This window comes from Protomyctophum parallelum (genome assembly GCF_964188405.1).
Source record: "Protomyctophum parallelum genome assembly, chromosome: 16".
Taxonomy (NCBI): domain Eukaryota; kingdom Metazoa; phylum Chordata; class Actinopteri; order Myctophiformes; family Myctophidae; genus Protomyctophum; species Protomyctophum parallelum.
In genome coordinates, this window is record NC_139711.1 from 3,545,130 (window position 1) to 3,561,717 (window position 16,588).

At 46.3% G+C, this 16,588-nt stretch overlaps 1 protein-coding gene across 2 annotated transcripts in view; it reads left to right on the forward strand.

Moving 5' to 3' along the window:
- LOC310873108 (serine/threonine-protein phosphatase 2A 55 kDa regulatory subunit B beta isoform) overlaps positions 1-16,588 on the forward strand; it is a 90,980-nt gene that overhangs the window by 30,655 nt on the left and 43,737 nt on the right. The window contains exon 1 of one of the 2 annotated variants that reach the window (XM_083785403.1): positions 12,772-13,473. The exons of the other annotated variant lie outside the window; for it this stretch is intronic. Coding sequence (XP_083641529.1) covers positions 13,356-13,473 — 118 coding nt within the window. The 5' untranslated portion in view covers positions 12,772-13,355. Of the gene's footprint in view, positions 1-12,771; positions 13,474-16,588 lie in introns of those variants that run through there. 2 annotated transcript variants of the gene reach the window in all.

A 16,588-nucleotide genomic window follows, 5' to 3' on the forward strand; every position in this document is an offset into this window, starting at 1 on the left:
TTTCTATTCTAAGCTCCATCTCGAAAGTGATGGAAAAAATAGTCTATGAACAGGTTGAAAAGTATCTTGCCACTAATAAATTGCTGTACGAGTTCCAATCTGGTTTCAGAACATCCCACTCCACTGACACATGCCTCCTCTATTTGAGCGACCACATCAAACACGAGGTGGACGCTGGAAAATACTGCGGCATGGTCATGCTGGACCTCCAAAAGGCTTTTGACACCGTGAACCACTCCATACTGGTTAACAAGCTTAAAGCTATTGGTTTTGATAGCACATCAGTGAGCTGGATGCAATCCTACCTGGAGGGGAGAGAACAGATGGTGGAGGTGAACGGAACACTGTCCCCTCCCCTCCCAGTGAGCTGTGGCGTCCCACAAGGAAGCATACTAGGGCCTTTACTGTTCCTAATATATGTTAATGACATGACTTCAGCTTGTGACTGCAACTTGTTCCTGTTCGCAGATGACTCAGCACTGCTGGTCTCGGACAGGAACAAACTGCAGGTTGAAAAGACCCTCAGCTCTGAACTCGGTAGAATCTGCACCTGGCTCGCTGATAACAAACTATCCTTACACCTGGGAAAAACTGAATCCATCCTCTTCGGATCAAATAGTAATCTCAGCAAGGCAGATGGCTTCTTGGTTAGAGTGGGTGACAATATTATCACACGAAAAGATCAAATTACCTACCTAGGTTCCATCCTGGAGGCCAATCTTTCCGGTGATAAGATGGCCACCAACGTAATCAAAAAAGTCAATCAAAGAACAAGATTCCTTTACAGGATCTCCTCACTGGTCAGCAAAAACACCTTGAAGACCTTAACAGGAGCCCTCGTACAAGGTTTCTTTGACTATGCATCCACCTCTTGGTACCACAGCACCTCAAAGGCCCTTAAAACAAGGCTCCAGACCTCCCAAAACAAACTGGTTAGGCTCCTACTTGGCCTCACCCCCCGAACCCACCTCACCCCTGCCCACTTTGACAGGCTGGGATGGCTTAGGGTCGTCGACAGAGTACAGCATCTTGCAATGGGTCTGGTCCACAAGATTCGATACACCACCAAGATACCCATGTACCTGTCTAAATACTTCCTTAATGTAAACGAAGTCCACACCCACAACACCAGAGGGAGTGCAACAAACCATGTACAACCCAGATTCGGCACAAACAAGGGACTAAATTCTTTTCGCTCCTATGCCACCAAAATGTGGAACGCCCTACCAACAGTCATTAAGACATGTGAATCCCTTGACTCCTTCAAAACCGCTCTCAAAGGGCACCTACGGATGGCTGCAATTCGAAACTGGCCTCTGTAAAATCTGAATCCCCCCCACCCCCCCCACCCCATTTTCCCTCACTGTATATTGTATCTTTTCCCTTTTTTGCTTCCCATATGATGAATTTAGCTACATAGAAATGTCTATTTGTATGTCTCTAAATGTTTGTATGTCTTTAAATGTTTTGATGAATTGAACAATGTGGACCCTGTTGTAAACAAGTGTAATGCTTAATTGGGTCGTCCACTCACAGTTGACAGTCTTTGTATTGAGTTTGTGCTTAAAATGTACTGTAAATTCTACAAACTGTTAATAAATATTTCAATCAATCAATCAAAAACGCTGAAAACATCCGATCAACACGCTCACAGAGCGTTGCGTTGTGACCCGTTGTGAGCTTGTAGATCTTATATTTTCACTACTGTAACGTGTAACCACCAAGGCTTACAAATGAGCTACTCGTGTCTTGAAGGATGAGGTTTGATCTCCAGTTGCTCTCATAGTCGTGGCCATGTCACTGCCATGACATCGCCGCGTCGCGACCCGTTGTCGTGGCAACAACTACTTTTGCGTGGCACTCTTTCTTGTATGAGGAATTAGGAGGCGTAGCTAATGATATAAAAACCAATGAGACGGGCGCGTCTCATTGGCGCGTGCGCGCATCCGCCTGGGTGACGGCAGACTGCTGGGCATGGATGGGTTTATACTGTATAGGGTTTGATGTCAGATGTTCTGACACTCCACAGAGTGTCAGAACAGGTCAGCTCCATATATGGTGATCTTATAGGGTTTGAGGTTTGAGGTCAGATGTGGAGTTGGCTGGCCGGCTCCATATAAGCAGATCCATATAGGTGATGATCCAGTTTTCTCCATGTATGGCTATCCAGGGTTTGATGAGGTCAGTGTCGTTATCTCCATATATGGAGGGGGGCCATATATATGGAGCATGTCACAAGGCGTGGACGGACAGGTTTTGCAGGTGTTATATTGCAGGTAATATTTTTTGTCAGAGCGAACGTTTTGAACTCAAATCTTTGCTTCTGGAGGGTCCCTGGAACAATATATTTTCAGATGGGGGGGGGGTCTCGGGAGGCCAATTACAGATCATTTTTGGGGTCCTTGACATGAAATATTGAGTGATATAGGCCTAGAAACGTGTGTGTGTGTGTGTGTGTGTGTGTGCGACTGTGTGTGTGCACGCGTGCGTGTTAGGTCTGAAGTTGTGGACAGACCACTTTGGGAGATGTTTGATGAGCAGCTCTGCCAGTTGAACAGTGACAGTAAAGCCCTGTCCAAATGACCTGTCTGGCCGGATCAGACGTATTGACCTGCTACTATTAAAGAAAAGCACCATATTTATCCCCTCTGTCACAGCAGGGCTGATCCTATACGTGTGTGTGTGTGTGTGTGCGTGCGTGCGTGCGTGCGTGCGTGCGTGCGTGCGTGCGTGCGTGCGTGCGTGCGTGCGTGCGTGCGTGCGTGCGTGCGTGCGTGCGTGCGTGCGCTGCGCGCGTGCAAATTGGTGTACTGCTGTATGAGTGAGTGTGTTGTGTGCTTGGATGTCTGCATGTGTGTGAATGACGGTGTGTAGTAGTAGTGTAATATTCCTGAGAGGGGTGTGTGTGTGTGTGTGTTTGCGTGTGCGTGCGTGTGCTTCTGTGTGTGTGTGTGTGTGTGTGCGTCCGTGTGCGCTATTGGGTTGACGGTAGCTGGTGGAGGGACAGCTTGCCACCCTGTGGGCACCAGGAGAGTGTCTATGTGTGATCCATGCTGGCTCTGGCATGAGTGGCAGCTGCTCTGCCAAATGGGATTTTCTTGGAGATTACAGCGTCTGAGTGCGCTGGGCTGTGTTTGTCTTTGTTATTCTGTAGAGGGCTGTTCAGTACTAGTATTATTATTATAGCTTGTGTGTGTGCGTGTGTGTGTGTGAGTGCGTGTGTGTGCGTGTGCGTGTGTGCGTGTGCGTGTGCGTGTGTGTGTGTGTGTGTGTCTGTGTGTGTGCGTGTGCATGTGCGTGTGTGTGTGTGTGTGTGTGTGTGTGTGTGTGTGTGTGTATGTGTGCGTGCGTGTGTGTGTGGGGGGGAGAGTGAGAGAAAGATATATTGAGAGAGGAAATAAAGAGTGAGACGTTTGTGCGCGCGCGCACGAGAGAGAGAGAGAGAGAGAGAGAGAGAGAGAGAGAGAGAGAGAGAGAGAGAGAGAGAGAGAGAGAGAGAGAGAGAGAGAGAGAGAGAGAGAGAGAGAGCCGAGGTGCACAGAGAGCATGTTTCTTTGTCACTTGGGACTGGTTGCAACATGGTTGAAAGGCAGAATGGGGGATGTTAGCTGGCAGCCTCTACCGCAGGAAGGAGATGGGGGGGAAATGTTCAGCATGGGGTGAAGCTCAGTTCATCGTTGCTGTGTGTGTGTGTGTGTGTGTGTGTGTGTGTACTGTACAGTAAAAAATATATATTTATATTGTGATACCAAATAGATTTTCCATGCATCTCTTGCAATATACTGTAGTGTATGCCATATATCACTCAGGCTACACTACACTGTGTGCATTTAATAGTAATAAACTTGATACATTTGAGTGGTTTATGCCTTTTGTGAATTCTACGATTTTTTTTACAATAACCGCAACAACAATAATATTGATCATTATTTATTTATTTTAATTATTATCACAATAATTAATGGGATTGGTCCATGATTTAAGGAAAAAATATATACAACTGTATAGTGTTTCCTCTTTCCGTTTAGCTCTGTGTCTCTGAAGCTGAGGAGCTGACCATGGTGCTGAACATAAGCAGGTATACAGTATAGTGTAGTGTACATTGTGAATCACTGCTGGCCATGGTTCTGAACATTTAAACATGTGTGTACATGGGTACATAGAATTTGTTTCATAAATAGCCGATCTAGAAGCTCATAGCGCGTTGCAATGCGTCACATCGTATGCTTGTATAGATCGGTTATTTTCACTATTGGGGCATTATGACAAAGTATATAGGGCTTAAGTTTCTAACCTGCTTAGCCTGCTTTCCATTAGTGGATCTTCCGTCCGTCCACATAAATGATAGTTCTGTGTAGAGCAAATATACAGTACAGTAGCTCTGTTACCTGTGCATACAGCTTTCACTGTACGCCACCGGTAATGGTTGTCTTTGCGTCGTTACATGTTTGAATTTAACCCATTCTGACCGGGCACCCATTTTGGTGTCAGCATCATGTTATGCTTTAGCTATTTAAAAATAGCAGATCTACAAGCTCATATCGCGCCACCGAGTGGCGCGATACGAGCTTGTAGGTCTGCTATTTTTGAAAAATCGAAGAGCGACTGACATTTTTAGAATCTGATCTCAGGTCAGAATGGGTTCATCAGACCAGTGTGTGTCCGGCGGAAACCTCGTATGAATCTGATCTCAGGTCAGAATGGGTTAGAGATGCACTGACAGCTTTTTGATTTAGGGAAGTTTATGCAAAATAAATCCAACTTTTATGTCCACAAAAGTGATTGTCTGTGCCCAGCCCATTAACCCTACTTGTAGAGAGCGCGTGGAGACGTGCTTGAACCTGTATTGAGATGAACACGACAGACATCACCATGTTAACTCATTCTGACCTGAGATCAGATTCATACGAGGTTTCCGCCGGACACACACTGGTCTGATGAACCCATTCTGACCTGAGATCAGATTCTAAAAAATGTCAGTCGTTCTTCGATTTTTCAAAAATAGCAGACCTACAAGCTCGTATCGCGCCACTCGGTGGCGCGATATGAGCTTGTAGATCTGCTATTTTTAAATAGCTAAAGCATAACATGATGCTGACACCAAAATGGGTGCCCGGTCAGAATGGGTTAAGATCTTAATGGTGCAATTATGTAGACAGCTGTTGTGCTGCATTGCAATGCCAGTCCTTATGCAGTTCCCTAGCAACCAGCGAGCTATACAGAGTTCTTCTTTTAAGTGGCGCGCCATTCCTCCCCGCGAGAGGAAATTCACACATTCACACATACCACATGTAAATGCAGGAATCCGTGTATTCGGTCCTCATGTAGGCATGCAGATACAGTATTTAGCTTGTTCATTGCTCGCCATAATATGGGAATGGAAAGGTCACAGTCTTGTGTGCGCTTGCGTGCGTGTGTGTGTGTGTGTGTGTGTGTGTGTGTGTGTGTGTGTGTGTCTGCGTCCGTGCATGCATGCATGCATGCATGCATGCATGTGTGGATTCTCTCTACATGAATGCCTGACGATATGTGCTTCAAAACCGTTAAGGTCTGTTTAGGTAAAACACCGGCCACCATGTCTTTGCACTGAAATAATTTTTCGGCTCATGAGTTATCATGCGAAACATTCAGATCGAATCATTGCCCATGCATTTTTCTTTTCAATTAATTCATCAGGGGAGACAGGGGGGGGAGCAGTGGGGTCTGTGTCTGTGGAGCGGCGTGGCATTAGTCCCCACACTGATGTAATTGGAAAGACACCAAGAGTGAAGCTCGTTGATTTAGGGACCAGCCTCTGGGCTTGATTTAATGCCCTCTATGAAAACTATGCATCCATCTTTTTATCTCTTGTCTCGCCCGCGCACGCGCGCGCGCGCTCACTCGCATTCTCTCTCATTCGCAGAAGCTGCACCATTCTTCCTCCTCTGTATGTAAACCCTCCCCCCATCGCATCCACCATATACCATGCATCTCCATCTGTACTCCATTAACCGGAGCGGCATGCAGGCATACATTGTATGCAATATTTAACGCCTGCAGGTTACAGACTCTCTACGCTGCTGTCTGTGTAAAACCACAGCGTTTTACTTCGTCGTTATAACACGTCTTTATTTAAACACTTCTAAGTCTCCCAAAGGTTACGCATGAATATTGTATACTATAGCAACCACCTCCAGAGAGAGGAGTGCACGGAGAAGGGTTGGGGGGGTATAACACTGAGCAGGTGTATCCAGGCCAGGGTGCTCTGTCCACGGGGTTGGCCGATGGATCGCTCACTCCCCTGGCAGATGGACGGCCAGGCCAATCCTATTAGCATGAGCTCCTCTTAACCCATTCTGACCTGAGATCAGATTCATACGAGGTTTCCGCCGGACACACACTGGTCTGATGAACCCATTCTGACCTGAGATCAGATTCTAAAAATGTCAGTCGTTCTTCGATTTTTTTCAAAAATAGCAGACCTACAAGCTCGTATCGCGCCACTCGGTGGCGCGATACGAGCTTGTAGATCTGCTATTTTTCAATAGCTAAAGCATAACATGATGCTGACACCAAAATGGGTGCCCGTTCAGAATGGCTTAATGCCAGGGTGGATTGTATGGCTAATGGAAGAGGCTGTGGACCTTTACAAAAGAGAAGCTTCATGCTTGTATAGTGTGATGGTCGTTGTGGCGATTTGTTTGGTAACATGGGAGAGCTCAGATACCAGTAAACAGGAGGGAATAGAAGCCCAGCTGGGAGATCATGGGAGCAGCTATTTTCAGGATCCCATGATTACAATAGCAGGGCAAGTCAAAGGTCCATTGTGTATGTGTTTTGAGTATATGCCATAGTGTGTTGTATGGCAGAATAGAATGCCAACTAGATAAGGCTTTTCTAAATATTAAAGTTCATACATTTTAATGAAACAGCATGAGGCCAGGTCAGTTCATTATCTCTTCTGCCCTTTACAAAGATTCATAAACCATCCTGCCATTGGAGCCATCCAGTGTGGAGCAGTTAGGTAGTTAGGTTCTCAACGTGGGGCCCGGGGACCTTCATGGGTCCTTGAGGGAGTTTTCTAGGGCGCTCCAACGGAATTATTGATAGTTGGGATTGGGAACCAAATTGACCCTTAACCCATTCAGGCCTGACGTAAATTTTTTTTTTTATATGTCTTCTAAATCATGACAGTTTTCTGAAAGATTTGAGGCACATTTTAACGATTTTTCTAAAATAGCAGACCTACAAGCTCGTAGCGCGCCACTCGGTGGCGCGCTATGAGCTTGTAGATCTGCTATTTTTCAATAGCTAAATTATAACATAATGTTTAAAACACCAAAAGGGGTTCCCGCCCAAAATGGGTTTAAAGGACCACTTCACCACTTTTCAACTTATCTTCATGATAGGTCCACTAATAATGACGATAAAATGGCACGATTTCTTTCTACTCAGTCTGTGTCTCATAGGAGTGTTGTGGGCAGTTCAGAAACCTGTCCACCAGTGAACATCATTAGGCAGATTATTTTTAAACAAGTTTATTTTACAACTTTTTTTTAGATTTTTTAGATCGTGAGAACGATGGCGTCCATTTTCACATTGCAACTTTTCAGGACTAGAAAGCCTGCAGTTTCCATTAGCTTGTATTCACCATCGATGATGTCACTGGTGGACGGGTTTCTGAACTTCCCACACAGCCCTCCCATGAGACACAGACTGAGTAGAAAAAAACTGTGCCATTTTTTCATGATTTCTTTGTGAGGACCTACCTATTATATGAAGATAGGTTGAAAAGTGGTGAAGTGGTCCTTTAAGGGTCTCTACTTCTACAGTAGTCATGGAACCAAACGGACCCTCCCAGTCCCAGAGGTAAAATGAACACAGATTCTTTACCAACACACTCTCTCTTTCCCAAATGCATTATGTGAGTTCTTGGCACAAATGTGACCCAAGATGTCAAACTGTGCCTTTCTGGCCACTTCCACACTCCAGGAATGCAGAGGTGCCGTTCTCAAACCCAAGACGTAAAAGTCCGCCAAAGAAACGAGCTGTCTAAAAGCGTACTTGAGCCACAAGAGGCACAGCTGAGCGAGCCGTATAACCCATTCTGACCTGAGATCAGATTCATAACGAGGTTTCCGCTGGACACACACTGGTCTGATCAACCCATTCTGACCTGAGATCAGATTCTAAAAATGTCAGTCGTTCTTCGATTTTTCAAAAAATAGCAGACCTACAAGCTCGTATCGCGCCACTCGGTGGCGCGATATGAGCTTGTAGATCTGCTATTTTTAAATAGCTAAAGCATAACATGATGCTGACACCAAAATGGGTGCCCGGTCAGAATGGGATAAGGCATGCAAGTCGCCGTGCCTGCAAGCGTTGTAACTCATATTGACCCATAATACAGTCAGGCTCCACACCCCCAAAAGCTCCACACATGCAACGTCACTGTATGCCTGAGCGAGATATGGCATACAGTATATATTATTGCAAGAGACCAAAATAAGATTACTGTTATGAGTTTAGATACATTTTCCCTTTTTTTGACATATTTTTTTTTAGATAAACCCATAGGGAAAAAAAAAATCAATACTTTTTAAAGCGGGGCATTAGTCAGTGGTCAATACCATGCTGCAAATAGGAGATATGAGGGTATAGCAATTATAGATGCTGCACTGGCTCAACACTGTAGCATGACCCCTTCGCCGACCCTAGACCAATGTACATGTGCCTGTACGTGTGGATGCACATGTATGTTTGCGGTTGGGTGGGTGGGTGGGTGTGTGTGCGCTGCAGATTGGTTGGTATATGCAGGGAGCGTCGCAGCCTGTAGCCCCCCCGACGCACCGCGTCTCCAGGTCAGGCAATTACCGCACATCAAGGCGAGCAATTGGGCGTGACTAAAATATCATGGGCCATGTGATTGGAGCCCTATGTTGGGCTTCTGCGGTCTAATTTAGCCCACTTTGTCCACACGATTGAGGTGAATTGAGGACATGCTCTCCAATTCCGGTGTCCCCCCTCCCCTCCCCTCCCCTCCCCTGCCCTCCCCCCGCCTCCCCCGAGCGGTTCCATGTGAGACCGACGAGCGACGGGCGAGCGTGTGTGACTGCACGGCGTTTTAATTTAATGGGGAGGTGCGAGAGAGAGGCATGGAGGAGAGGCATGATGAAGCCGGAATGCTGGACCAGCTGCCTCGTTATTATATCTGTCCACTTACATGTCACATAAACAGTGGACCTATTAGAGATGTATAGCGATAATGATACCCGTTATTTCAGGCAGTATATCGGCTACTTTTCCCGATACTTGTATATCGGTATCAGAACCTATTATAGCCCTATCATACTCCAGTCCCAGGGCGTCATCACTCTCTCCGTCTCCTCAGTCCGGGTCTCCATTTTTTTAGGGGCATAAAGAGACACAGACACAGACAGACAGACAGACAGACAGACAGACAGACAGACAGACAGACAGACAGACAGACAGACAGACAGACAGACAGACAGACAGACAGACAGACAGACAGACAGACAGACAGACAGACAGACAGACAGACTAGAATAAGATAGAATATGATAGATATGGCATGCAGAAACTCGGGATCTTTGGTCAAATAATGTCACAAACGAATTCAAAGAGCAGGAGAGAGTGTTGTTGGGAGATTAGCTGGGGGGGAGGAATGCAATGCAGAGGGAGAGAGAGATGGGGGGGGGGGGGGCGCGGGGGGGGGGGCTTAGGATAAAGAGGAAGGAGGTAAAGGGAGTTGGGTGACAGAGAACAAGCCTTGGCATAACTAGATGTTATTAGAGCCGCTGCATTGATCTCTGGCTCGGAGCAGCTTTTTTTCCATTCCTGTTCATTATACAGTCAAATCTCCCCCTGCCTTTTTACTGACACCCTTGCCCTTCAACGCTGTTCCTGCATGCCCGTCTCTCTTTCAATCACACGCGCACGTCGCACGCACATGCATGCATGCAGACAGACACACACACACACACACACACTCACACACACACTCACACACACACACACACACACACACACACGCACACGAGAGAATGTTTTCCCATACCAGCACAAAGCAATTTGCACTCACTTCCGCCGTGAAAATCGGACAAATCTCGAGTCTTTCAAGCGTGTCGCGCTTCATTCTGCAACTCTGTTAATACCATTGTTTCACGGATTCTGTATCAATTCCATTTGGCCTATAGTTTGTCGGTCAAGTGTAACTCATCTTTAAGTCTTTTTTTTTCTTTTTTGCGGGAAAGGAGAGGCAATCCCCTGTTTCTTTTGTCCTGGCAGATCCTGTTTAAATATTGATAGAGAGATGAGAAGACGGCCCGGGCCAGTGACCGCTCAGTCAGATCTGAGAGGTCAGGGATGGGAGCGTTTTGGGGTTTGTTTGGGGCTGTTAATATGAGACGCATGCAGCGGAATCGGAAGTACCCTCCCTCTCTCCGAAGAACGCTCCGGCACTCTTCATTATCCCCCCCCGCATTGATAATACCCCATAATGTATTCAGATGCAGGTTGGAGGGTGATGGTGTGTAAAATGGCATGTGTGTAGGAACTGGAAGCCCCGGCCCTGTTCCTCATGCTATGAGCAATGCAGCCCGCCTCCCCTCACAGCCAGATCCCCATTAGCAGTGGAGCACGGGATTGTGTGTGCAAATGGGCCTGTGGATTAGAGTGCTAATGCTTTTAGGAGAGGAGAGGAGAGGAGAGGAGAGGAGAGGAGAGGAGAGGAGAGGAGAGGAGAGGAGAGGGAGAGAGGAGAGGAGAGGAGAGGAGAGGAGAGGAGAGGAGAGGAGAGGAGAGGAGAGGAGAGGAGAGGAGAGGAGAGGAGAGGAGAGGAGAGGAGAGGAGAGGAGAGGAGAGGAGAGGAGAGGAGAGGAGAGGAGAGGAGAGGAGAGCGGGGCTCCATGCTCTCTTTATCGATGCAGTGTGTTGTTGAGGCTCTTGGTAGGGAAGAGATTCCATCTCTTTGTGGAAGAGAACTGTTGGGTGGAGAAGTGTGCGCCGATGAGCACCGCCGAGGATAATGCAGATAATGCCGCCGGCACGACATACACACATACTATATAGCCGTGTGCACCGTGCATGCACAACACACACACACTGAGTATTATTATACACTATGTGTGTACATATGAAGGCCTGCTGTGTGGCGTTATTACACTCAGCATGAAAATGAGATTCTTCCAGGAAGACGCGGCCGACGGCAGCCCTACTAATCTAATTAATCAGCCTCTGGCTTATATGTGTGCCTTCTTCTCTCACTCTCTCCTGTTTATATACCTTTCTTCTTATTCTTCCACTTTCCTTTTCCCATGTCTCTCATGTCTCCCATGTCTCTCATGTCTCTCACTCTCTCTTGCTCTCTCTCTCTCTTGCTCTCTCTCTCTCTCTCTCTCTCTCTCTCTCTCTCTCTCTCTCTCTCTCTCTCTCTCTCTCTCTCTCTCTCTCTCTCTCTCTCTCTCTCTCTTGCCCTGATTATCTTTGTTTTTCTGTATCCCAGTCTGATCCTCTTGCAGCTCAGTCTCTCTTAATGCTTGGATAAAAACCAGATACTAAAATGTGCCGTGTCATGTGCTTCTCAAAACACTCTGTTAAAGAGCCTGTTGTTGCCGCCTTGTTTCCAGGAATAGCTCGGCTGTCTGTCTGACTGTCTGTCTGACTGTCCGTCTGTCTGTCTGTCTGTCTGTCTGTCCGTCTGTCTGTCTGTCGGGGGCAATATGCAGGAATGAGATGTAGCCCAATGCAGTGCTTCTCAAACATTTCCTTGGCAAGGAGCCTCCCATCTGAAAAAAGGTTTTGTGTCATGAGAAAAGATTTGTGTTCAAAGTAAAACGCTCCCAACATTGTGAGCTTGTATATAGATCAGCTATTTTTGAACAGCTGATATGGTTAAAGTGGTTAAACTTATTTAGATGCTTCTATAGACATTATATGTTAACTACCCCTGCAGGGAATCCCCTCCTCAAGGACCCCCGGGGGTCCCCGGGTCACTTTGAGAACCACTATAGCCTTATAATGAATAAATCAGCCGCCAAGCAAACTGCCTCAAAGCCAAACATATATATAGCAAGTCATAAAACACGCAGTGGTTTGATGGTCACCAGCTCCTAATGATGATTGTCGTATTTGCCATGGTGTGTTTAACTGATATTGCGAATATTATTGAGATGGGTGGATTGTGGAATGAGCGTCACATTTACTGTTTATCATTTCTTTTAAGAGCCAGGCACGCAGGCAACATGGGAGGGGCCCCTCTGTTGTAGATTGTAGCTCCCATAGCCCGCTGGGATAGTCGCGCTGTGATTCGCTAGTTGGTTGCCTGGCAGCTGACTGAGATTAGGCAACATTGTTCCAGGCAGTTTGTATATACTCTGTGCACCGACCGCAGTTACATGAGACAAATAAATATAGCCTGTTTGTCTACAGACTTGTTTCTCTGTGATTCTGTGAAGAAGTATAGGCTAAACAATTCAACGTCAACAATAACAGTAGCGGTCCCATGCCCCCAGAGGGACCGTAAACGCTTGTAAATGTGATTGGCCTGGTTTGGTTGTCATTGCAACCGCGGTGTCTCTTCGGGCTATGGGACAGAGACTATAGCAGGTTTGAAGCGCGTCTCCACCACGGAGCGTCTCTTCTCGTCTCTGCGCGTCTCTCTCTCTCTCTCTCTGCAGTGAGTCAGCTGAGAGAGGCGATCAGACAGGTCCGCTCAACACCGGAGCAGGACGAAGGGGATAGCGGACTGGACTGGACCAACGACGAGACCACAACAATATATCTCACACACTGGGAAATAAATACTGTCTGGAGAACTATATAGATTGAGGAAAGCTTGTTGCCGCATAATCCCCACCCGCCCGCCCCGCCGGTTTTTGGGAGGGAGGGAATACAGCCTGCCTAAACTCCAATCCTCCAGAAGAGATTTATTCCATTGCTGCGGGTTCACACCTATCATCATCATCATCATCATCATCCATCATCTTCATACAGGCGATTCTTTTTTTTCCCTTCCTTTACCACTTCTGCTTCTCACCACCGCCCTTGCCTGCTGCAAAGGCGCGATGATAAGCATAATTTAATATTCCTTGGAGAAGCGCCATTCATTGAATTAAATCAGTTTTCGTGCGCTATAATTAGGCTCTAATCGGTACTATAGCAACACGGTTGGAAGCGGTACTGTCACCACGGCGGCGAGCGGCGGGGTCCATTTGATGCGCCCCGAGGTGCGGACAGGGAGCTGCCAACAGAGAGCCGTTTGATCATTCCGCTGATTCTAACCGGAGCTCGTTGGAGCCATGACAGGCCCCCCGCGGGTCTCACAGCCCGCCTGCTGACGCCGGTAACGGGGCAGGATGGAGCAGGTTCTGACGGTCTCAGTATCCCGAAGCACCGATTCACCAATGGAGGAGGAGAGTGACACGCGGAAAATCAACAACAGCTTCCTTCGCGACCACAACTATGCAACCGAAGGTATTTGTGACAGCATAATGAAGTTAATAATTATCATTCCTATATCGAATGGTCATGCACGCCATATGGGAGACTTTTTATAACGGCGTGGGCTATTAGCAGGCCCTAACTATATGCTCTGCATGAGTGATTTATTGATTTATGGATTTATTGATTGTGTGCGTGCGTGTGTTTATATCGTATTAATGATTGTGTGGCCTATTCTACAATGATAGAAGGATATGAGCAGGCTGGCCACTGAACAACAGCGAGTAATAGTTTTCTATTTTGAGAGGAGCTGTGAGTGAATCAGAGCTTTAATCCGGGTATATCCTGCCTTCCTGTAGCCTGCAGCTGTTTATGTAATTGTCTAATTAACAATGTAACAAACAAACAAACAAAACAAGAAGATTATATAGCGGCCAGTGCATGCGTGCTATAGCACATTTCTCACCTCTTGCTGCATGCATGGACATTGCATGCATGTGTATATAGCCTAAATAAATCGAGCTATTTACAGGAGTGACATGTATAGCCTATAATATATGGTTTTAGGTTGGGACCCATGTGTGGCGATATACAATGGGTCATCTCTGCATGGGAGTCCAATCTACACTGTTGAATCCAATTTAAGTTAACACAGAGAGTGTATATATATAGCCTACAAATGGAACCAATTTTCCAAATGTCCGTTTGTTCCATTTGTGCACTTTCAGAGGTGCGGGTCATTTGGACCCCTTGTGGTTCCCCAACCCAACATTGAGCACCAGTAGTGTTATTATGGATTGTAGAAGAGCTGGCTGTCAATATGGTTGCCGATTGCACGCACGCACGCACACACACACACACACACACACACACCACACACACACACACACACCACACACACACACACACACACACACACACACACACACACACACACACAATTTCTACACTCACAGTTAAATGGACATTTAGAATTTTACTCATGTGTGTCATTTAATCAGAGACTGCTGGAATTTCCTTCATACACACACACACACACACACACACACACACACACAGTCACACACACATGCACGCACAAACACACACACACACACACACACACACACACACACACATCAAAGTTCCTTTTTTTTGTTTGTTTTTCTCCGATTGAACATTGAACAAGGTCCAAGCTGTTCAGTGTGGCTCCACAGCTGATGGGAGCCGACACTGTCACTGCAATAATCATCACCATCATGTGTGTCGATCGTCTCCTCATTGAACCGGACAGCGGCCCCCTGATTATCTTCCTGTTAAATGTTTGATGGGTAATGGCTCCCCTTCATGTTCAGCCACCTGTCCCCCACACACACACACACACACACACACACACACACACACACACACACCCCCCCCCCCAGACCCACCCACCCAGCAGCGTCCCACATGCACAGACTTCAGGCTTCATTGATCAGCATTACAACCGAGATTTACCGTTATCATTAAGGGCCATCGTTTGACTAATCTAATTACCAGCCCTATATATATATATATAGCTCCCTGCACTCCCCGATTATACGCATCGATTATATGAGAGACTATCAGTGGCTTCATCTGTGCCAGTGGCGATGGATATAGACTGCGTCGGCGTGACAGTAGAGTCACAATAAGAACTAGAGGTGCATGGAATTCATGACCACAGACCTGCACCATTCTCATAGTATATACGATCACGATTCGATATGTCGCGATTCTGCAGTTCTTTTTTTTTAATGAATATTGTACTGTAATGTTATGATAGACATACTATAATTATTATGCCATGTCATCTATACATTACATTACGTTACATTCGATCCATGTATGATTGGAGCATTTATACACACAGTCATCTTTTAATGCAGTACCTCTTTAGTGTAATTATGTAATGTACAGTATAGACAAATATACACCTGCAGGTATAGCAGAGGGGCGACATCGAGGTATTTGATTTAGTCCATATATGGCTTAGGGCTGGCCGATATAACCTCAAATCCATATCTCGATTATATTTGCCTACCTTTGCCTCTATTACGATTAATGAATGATTATAAAATCAAAAAATATATACATTACATACTGCATATGTACAGTGAAAACATCTACGTTGCGAGTCGCGACAACTTGTGAGCTTCTATATTGGCTCCACTTTTCACTATTACTGTACGTCACCATTGTACATAAAAGTATGGTACAGGTTTACGTGGAATCGATTTAGCAGATTATAAACAAAATGGCTTGTGTAACCGTTATACGCTTGTTATTTGTTCTAAATACCAGTTCAACTTTCAATATATTGTCGGTTAAATTGCCCAGCCCTGCCCTGTGCTACTTGTAATGGGTGACTGACTGAGATGACAGTGCTTGTGAGTCACCATGTGTCTTAAGGGGACAACAGCTCAGGTTACCGAGGCCAATGCATGCTGAATGGACGGACACAGAGTCACAGAATCGTCCCTTCTCTGCTTTCCTTTCTACACACGGAGCCTGCAGCGTACACACAGCGTGTCTGACATTTTCTTCTGGTCATTAATTTAGCAGTTTTTCAGCCGCTTTATTTGAGTAATTTGACCTGCATGCTCAGCGTGACTCCCCTGTGTCACCGCTAAACACACAATCACTGCTCAGGAGAGAGAGAGAGAGAGAGAGAGAGAGAGGGAGGGAGGGTGGGGTGGAGGGGGTGATTGATATGTGTGTTGGTGGATACAAAAAAAAAAACAGGGAATCCTCTCGCACGCCTCCCCCTCTATAACGAAAGCATTATTTATACAGGATGGAAGTCGCACGCCGAATTCGGGCTCACTGTCTTTCTCTCTCTATTTCTCTCTCTTTCACGGACACACACACACACACACACACGGACACACACACACACACACACCACACACACCACACACACCACACACACACATACTGTATACATACCTCTACTCCCTCAGGCAGCATCGGCAGCCATTGGCTGGGAGAGAAGTGACAACATAATGGATTTTTCTCGTGATACATTTATTGCACTCAAAAAATGAAAGGAGCAAAGCGAAAGCATATAGCATCTTTTTGGTGCTCGGCAGCACAAATGCGTTCCAGACCGGCCTCTGTGTGTGTGCTGTGTGTGTGTGTGTGTGTGTGT